The 8,030-nt window shown below is 45.2% G+C and overlaps 1 protein-coding gene across 2 annotated transcripts in view; it reads left to right on the forward strand.

The window, feature by feature from the left end:
• The window catches only part of GNG2 (G protein subunit gamma 2), a 55,908-nt gene extending 49,463 nt beyond the window's left edge, over window positions 1-6,445 (forward strand). For both annotated transcript variants that reach the window (XM_087728408.1, XM_014058877.2), the window contains one exon: window positions 5,561-6,445. In XM_087728408.1, the coding sequence (XP_087584534.1) occupies window positions 5,561-5,689 (129 nt within the window). In that variant the 3' untranslated portion in view covers window positions 5,690-6,445. The remainder of the gene's footprint in view (window positions 1-5,560) is intronic.
• Window positions 6,446-8,030: the final 1,585 nt, after the last annotated feature.

Below are 8,030 nucleotides of genomic sequence, written 5' to 3' on the forward strand. Positions count from 1 at the left end.
CACAGAGTTTCCAACCCAATGATGGAAGTCAGATTCATCTAACCACCACACGATTTATTTAACAATCTCGGTGACTCACTTAATGACTGCGTCACTTAGTGACAGAATTCTGGCCCCAATTGTGGCCAAAAGTTGAGAAATCTATTGAAAAAAGTGCTCTGAAAAAGATCTGAAAGGATCTTTTCATGTGAGAAAAAAAATGTATTGCAGTAATAAAGCTATTTGTACGAAGTGTTGAAAGCACATTGGTGAGTCAGCGGCGAGCGCTTGGGGATAAATTAAGTAATCCCAAACTCTTCTGATCTCAATTTCAACACTGAAATTACTTTGGATGTTCCATAGATGGTCTCGGTTAAGACAGCAGACTGGGATTTGCTTTGATTTTGCAGGGTCTTTTGATACTGCTGGCCACACATCTTGTGGAAGCAAAGCATAGAGATGTGAGATGGTTCCACCATTTATCTATGGGGTGAATCCCCAAAGATAGCCTTTGGGGTGATAGCTCTATTTGTTGCTGTGGCACTTATGAAATAAGGTCCCGCAAATTTCACCTTTATGTTTTTTCATATCCGTATCAGTGGTGGGGTCCTGATCCCGTCGCAACTGGTACGCTACGAAAAATTATGGCTGGGGAATTCTGGGAGTTGAAGTCCAGACATCTTCAAGTGGCCAAGGTTGAGAATAGACAATTGAATACCTACCAAACATTTCAACTACCATATTTTTCAGACTATAAGACACACCATGATTTTGAAGAGGTAAATTTTTTTAAAGGTTTTTGCACTCTGCAGGCCTTCTAAACCCTCTGCACACCTCGTTTTTTGCCAAAAAAGGGGGGGCACACAGAGCTTTGGGAGGCTTGTAGAGTGCTCCTGGGGACTGGGGGGCAAAAATGAGCAAAAACGATCCATTTTTTGCTCATTTTTGCCCTCCCCAGCCCCCAGGAACACTTTGCAAGCCTCGCAAACCCTCTGCACATCCATTTCTGCAAAGGGGCCGGGGTTTCAGTAGGCCAAAAATGCTGTATTCAATGTATAAGACACATCCAGATTTTCACCCTCTTTTTTTGGGAGGGGGGTGCGTCTTATAGTCCCAAAAATACGGTATGCTTAAAGGGCCGTTGTAGATGAAACTCAAATCACCTAACAGATATCAGGCTATTACTGCATTCTGCTCCTAAAAGATCATGAGTATAGTCAAGGGCTGGTATTGTGCCCTTCCATCAGAGGCCTTGTGGTCCTTCCTTCGTATAGTTTAGGGCAGCGGCCCCCAACCTTTGGGGCATCAAGAACCAGTTCAATGGAGAGAGTTTTTTACGTGGGTCAGAATTTTTGAGGATCGACGGAAGGACGAGACTGGAGCCAGGACTGTCAGAACAAGCAGTTTATTCACGGTAACTATTTACGGGCGATTCAGCACCTTCCCTGCTTGACAGCTATTTAAACGGAGCTGTCAAGCAGGGATAGCCAATGAGCGCGCCCCTAGCGGCTAGCAACAAGCGACGACGCCCCCTAGCCAATCAGGGTGCCGCTTGGCTTGTTGCTAGCCGCCAGGACGTAAGTCGAGGACGTTCCGAGTCCTCAACAAGAATGGTTTCTGTTACTGCCTGCATCCTATGAATGGGGCTTTACTTGTTTGCATGGACCAGCTTCTGGCATTTCACGGACCGGTGCCACGGACCGGTGCCACTGTCTGGAGATTGGAGACCCCTGGTGATGAGCACTGCCCCCTAGAGTTGGGAACAGCTAGCACATATGTGTGAGGGGCACCTTTACCTTTTGCCTATAATATAAGTTTAAAAAAGAAGGAATTATATACTCCGTCAAGGTGTTAGTAACTTTTCCATATAGATCCTTAATCTGGAAATCTGGAAATGTCTTGCCATGTGTCCTATCTCGAAGTCAGAGAGGAATCTCACTTATCACTGACACTGTCTGGAATATTAATCTTTTTGACACAACCTCCCCTAATAGCTCTGATTGGAATCTGAAAGGGCCCAGCCCTGAGGTAGTTAGCCTTACATGCAAAGCTCCAGATTGTACAGTCTCACTCTCTTCTCTGTCAGTTACTATAGCAACTGCAAGCCTCACCAGTGAAGCTTGGCATCTTTCTAAAGAGGGTTAGAAGCACCTCACGTATGAAAAACCTGCCACTTGCACACAAAAGCAGCAATCCCAAGCGGGAACCGATGGCACTTGATCTTGGAAATGGTGTATGCTCTTTTGGAAGCATGGGGGGATGGGGGGGGGAGTCTCCCAAACATAAACCTTTCAAGATTATATGGGCATTTTAAATTTAGAGCAGGTTAAATTGCTGCACCCCTGCACTCTCCTCAAGATTGGGTTAAGGCACCCGGATCAATGCAAAACAGTTTTTCAAGCACTGGTGGGAAATGCTTTAAGATTTAAGGAAATCAGTTCTGGGCTCTGAAAGGGGAACAGGAGGTGTATGTCTTGCTTCTGAGAGGAACAGGTTGCCCACACCTTTCAGGGAAATGCAGAGTCACCTGCAAAGTGGGCCACAAGCAAAACTACTAGGATCAACTCAGTTCATATGGATTGCCCACAGCTGCACCACTGGCCCTTCAGTCCCTCAGTGTCCTTCCGTTTAATTCCTTCAGGACACCCCTCTCTTGATTTTACATCCCATTTATCACTCCATTGTCAGTGTGGTCAGCCAAGCCACACCTCCAAAAGGGCATCTTTGAAGAATTGTCAAAACTGCAGCCAGAACAACGCAATTGAACCCCTGCCATTTATTTATGCAGATCACATACAGTGCACATTAAAAAAAAGGGGGGGGGAGAAGACTTTATCCTCTTTGACACTCTGCAAATGTCCCAGAACCCCCAAGAGTTTTGCTGTTTGAAAACTGCCAGCCAGGCAAGAAGGGTGGGTCAAGCAGGGAATTGGCCTTGAGTCATTGCACAGCCGCAAGACTTAGGATTGACTCCTTTTACATTCTATGGGACTTGATCTGCTTGTTCCCCAGAGAAGACAAACAATCTAGGGCCGTGATGGTGAACGTATGGCACACATTCCACAGGTGGCACACGGAGCATGCTGGCCAGCTGACTTCGGCCTTCATTTTTGGCCATTTTTCACTCTCCGAAGGCTTCAGGCGGCTTCCCTGAAGCCTCTGGCTCTATGGGCAACCTGGAAATTCAGGAACGGACTTCTGGGTTGGCAGTAGGGTCGTTTTCCGCCCTCCAGAGGATTCAGAACTTCCGGGTTGCCCATAGGGCTGTTTTTTGTCCTCTGGAGATTTCAGGGAAGCCTCCTGAAGCCTCCAGCGGGTGGAGGAGGCCGTTTTTGCCCTCCCCAGGCTCTTAGAAAGCCTCTGGAGCCTGGGGGTGCGAAAAACGGGTCCATCGCGTGCCAAAAGCAGGGGGAGATGGCAAGGGTTGCACCCACATGTCCGTGGGGGGTGTATGTGTCGCGCTCATAGAATTATGGGTGTGGGCATGCCCGTGCACGACCACCCTGCACTCCCCCCACATTTGTTTTGTCCAGACTTCTGGTCTACCTCTCTAGGGGAAGCAGCTCAGGTGGTCATCACTTGCCAACAGCTTACCAACATCTCACCTGAGCACCTTCAGTGACTTTTCCATTGCTCTTTAGTGGCAGAGGAAGAAATCCACAGTCAGACTCCCCCTCCTGTTGCCCCAGAGACCTGGAACTTCATTAAGCTAGCATTTTGCACTATCCAACACTATTCCTCAAATAGTATATGCATGCGTTGGAAAAAGAAAAGGAAGAAATGAAGCTAACTTTTAAATGCCAAGAACAATATGGGATTTGGGACTGGCTTAGGGTACACAGTCCCTTGAGTTTAATTGGCTCCGATCCATTTGCAGGAGCAGGGAAACTAGGGCCAAAGAAGGGAGCCTAGAATTGCAAGAAATGTAGGGATCGAGGTGGGCTATTTTCCTTGACTTTAATATGAATTAAAATGAGAGATTTTTAATCCCTTTCTTCTCCTAAAGAAAGGAGAGGTTGCTTTCAACAATCTTTGTAGCAGATGAATTGCCAGTATAAGGAAATATGCATTTGTCTTTTTTGGGGGAAAAGGCAGCTTGTGGCACATAAATGCTTGACATCACCTTAGATCCTGCGTTGGCACAAAAGGTCATTTTCATTTTGTGCAGAAAACTTAAAAAGTGTATAAACTCGGCCTCTTCACTTGGATGAGACATCACAGATCAGCATCTAAAAGTTCAGTTGAGCAAGACACTGTTGAAAAGTGTGAGTCCCGTATGAGTCACTTGGTGACAAGATTCTCACATGCTAAACCCCAGATCTGTGCTAATGAGCTATGGTTGATGAGTTCCCACGACACCATGCCTCCACAAACCATCTCGTAGTTTAACATTGGTGGCCTCCCTGGTAAGCACAGGTTGCTGGGGGTCACAGGAAGAAGGATCCTGGCATTGCAAGATATGTGAGGATCGGGATGAGCTCAAAGAAATGAGGTTGTGCAAGATCACTTAGCTAAAAACGAGGCATACTTCGTCAAGGTTTAGCAAAATGAACTTCTGCTAGTCTTTCTTCCAAGAATGAATTTGGCACTAATAAAGGAGGATATGCGTCCCTACCTGAACCGGGAGGCCCTCACTACAGTCACTCGCACCCTTGTGACCTCTAGACTGGACTACTGCAACGTGCTCTACATGGGGCAGCCCTTGAAGAGCATTCGGTGACTCCAGCTTGTCCAGAATGCAGCCGCGCGAGCGATCGTGGGTGCACCTCGGTTCACCCATGTAACACCTATCCTCCGCGAGCTGCACTGGCTGCCTATTGGTCTCCGGATACGCTTCAAGGCGCTAGTCTTCACTTATAAAGCCCTTCATGGTATTGGACCTGGGTACTTGAGAGACCGCCTGCTGCCAATTACCTCCTCTAGACCGATTAGATCCCACAGATTAGGCCTCCTCCGAATTCCATCCGCCGGCCAGTGTCGACTGGCGACTACTCGGAGGAGGGCCTTCTCTGTGGCCGCTCCGACCCTCTGGAACGAACTCCCCATGGAGATTCGAACCCTCACCACCCTCCAGACCTTCCGCAAAGCCCTTAAAACCTGGCTATTCCGACAGGCCTGGGGCTAAAAAGCTTCTACCCCCTTCTCGAATGGTATGACTGTTGTGTGTTTTAAATTATGTATTGTTGCGTGTTGTTTTAATTTTTTTGTCTGTATCCCCCTCCCTTAGTTGAGTTGTGAGCCGCCCTGAGTCCCTTTCGGGGGGAAAGGGCGGCATATAAATAAAATAAACATCAAACATCAAATAAACATATTTGTAGCTCAAGGGTTGAACGACGGGGTCCTTGGTGCTCTCTGGGGTTGCAAATACTTCATTACCCAAACGAGGTAGCATCCTCAGTGCTCTGCAGTGCTCCAGTTTGGGTAATGAAACATCTTCAAGAAAACAAGCAAGCTAAGAGAACACAAAGGACCCTTCAGTTAATTTGACGTTTCCTTGGCCAACTGGCCGCACATCTTTGCAATATAAGAACAGCTACTCTGGAATATCAAAAGGACATCAACCGTCTTTTTTTATTTGCAGGTATCCAAAGCTGCAGCAGACCTGATGGCGTACTGTGAAGCCCATGCCAAGGAAGACCCCTTATTAACTCCTGTCCCTGCTTCAGAAAATCCATTTAGAGAGAAGAAGTTCTTCTGTGCCATTCTGTAAATCTCACAGGAGCCTGACTCCGATTTGGGCTGCCCTGGACACTGATGTAGAGATTTTTCAGCAAGGTGGACCAGTTTCTAGAGTCCACTTACTTTAAGAAAAATATATCAAACCACCTGGAAGTTTACAGAGAAGTGCATGATTTTTTTTTTAAAAAAAAGTGAATTCCTGCCTTCTTTGGAGAACGAGTTAATATCGATGTTGACCTACATCAAGAGGCTAAAGATCTTGACATCTGCAGAGTTGCCTGGAGGAGGAGGAGGGAGGGAGGGGGAAAATGTGTAAAAGAGTACATTTAATTTTCACTTTTGCTCTGGCCAAGCCAAACTCTTGTTGGCTTTCTCTGAAACAAAAAGGAGGGTGCGCAGAGCAAGGTTGCGAATGACGCAATGGGGTATGTGTATGTAACCTCGATTATTTTGTTTTGCTTTTCTCAAACGTCACTCTTATTTATGTTGAAATGTAAAATAATTGCAATGGATTCAATTTATTCTAACGTTCCTTAGTGTGGAGTATTGTGCGTATTTAGCATTTTAGAGTAGTGCCACGCAAGGGTGGGGTGGGGTGGGCCGGGATCCAATCGTAGTAGCCTATCAAGTCTAAACATTTTATCAGAGGTTTAGTTGAGACCGTCTCCTTGCTTTTCACAAGCTTACGGGGCTGTCTTGTGCATTCCTAGCATACTTAGCATTGCTGTTTTCTAACATTTGTATTTGGTAGCTTTTGTTCTGCTAGTAAAATGTATGTTGTATTGGATTCTGCGGCATTTTCTTTTTAAAAAGATTTTTGTATACCACCTTTATTATTTTTATAAATCGCTCAAGGCAGTGAACATACCTAATACTCCTTCCACGCCTCCTATTTTCCCAAAACAATGACAAGCCTGTAAGGTGAGTTGGGCTGAAAGACAGCGACTGGCTCAGTCACCAAACCAGCTTTCATGCCTAAGACAGAACTAGAACGCACTCTCTCCCAGTTTCTAGCCTGGTGCCTTTAACTCAGGGGTGGGGAATTCTGGGAGTTGAAGTCCACAAGTCTTAAAAGTTCCTAAGTTTGGACACCCCTACTTTAACTGATCAAACTGTTCTCTTCTCCTTATTTTCCCTTGTTTTCTGCTATTAATCACGAGTGAGCAAATTTCAAGCTTAACAGATTTGTTTTGGTGGTAAACCATGATTTATGGTTTACTGTACAGAACACAACCAATGTGCATTTTAATACAAGGCTTAAATAATAGCTGAGAGAAATGCAGTTATTGTCTGAGTTCCCATGCTCTAATTACCTGTAGTTATCTGGCTTATTCAGTTAATGTTCTGGGTTAACCTGAGATAATAAAGTATACTGGTGGAAAACTAACAACATGGATTAGTTCACAGAGTATACTAAGCTAAAAAAAAGGGGGAGGGGGTTGTAATTCAGTTGGTTCTGTGAAATCATGTTTTGTCTCAGGATTGGAAGACAGGAATTGAAGAATGAAATAATAAGAGAAAATGGACAGCAGAATCAATTATCCAAACACATCGAAGCTAAACTGCCATCTACTGGCGATGGTTTAAGTTCGATTTCCGTATTAAAAAAGAGATGGGTCCCAATTTGCCCTTTTTATTGTATGATTCTTCGTAAGCAAGAATATACAGTAGACAGACACGTCTTCAGTTTTCCAGATGCCATTCAATTGCAGCTGCTAAAAGTTCCAGCCAACATGGCTAAAGGTGAGCAACACTCAAAGAGTTGGGGTTCAAATCTCTGCTTTAAAGCAGTGCATCTCAGCCCGAGTATCTTTAAGATGCGTGGTCTTCGGTGCCCAGAATTTCTCAACCAGTATGGTGATTGGGAAATTCTGGGGGTACATCTTAACATTGCTGAGGTTGTGAAACTCTGCTTTAAGGTCTCCTTATAGTCGGAAGTATTTAGCCAAATGTGCGGGCAGGATGTCTTCACACAAAACAGCATTTCCTGTCTGCACCAGGTAATTGGTTATGATCCACTTGGTTGCCCATCATGCCGGAATTAGAAAATTAGTGAGAACTGCAGATCTATGCTTCTAAAATCTGAACAAGTAATTCCTTCTTGCTCATCAAGGAAATCTTGGCAGTTTCTCCGTTTCTTCATTTTTGGTTTTTCTTCTGTGCTGAAGGGACAGTAGCCATGCCTGCTGGGGGATACAAAAAGCAAGGAAGATCTGGTATATTTAATTAATGGTATATTTCATTTGGAAGCTCTTAAAAAGCAACGAGTAGCAAAATAACCCTCTCTTCCTAGGAGCTGATTGCTTTGCTTTCCCGCAGGGCTTTTCTCCTTGCAGGAAGATGGGGCACTGATTTAGTCAGGAGATCGTTGA

This window comes from Thamnophis sirtalis, unplaced genomic scaffold (assembly GCF_051295495.1).
Source record: "Thamnophis sirtalis isolate CommonGarterSnake01/CBP01778 unplaced genomic scaffold, rThaSir2_p1.2 scaffold_1, whole genome shotgun sequence".
NCBI classification, from domain to species: domain Eukaryota; kingdom Metazoa; phylum Chordata; class Lepidosauria; order Squamata; family Natricidae; genus Thamnophis; species Thamnophis sirtalis.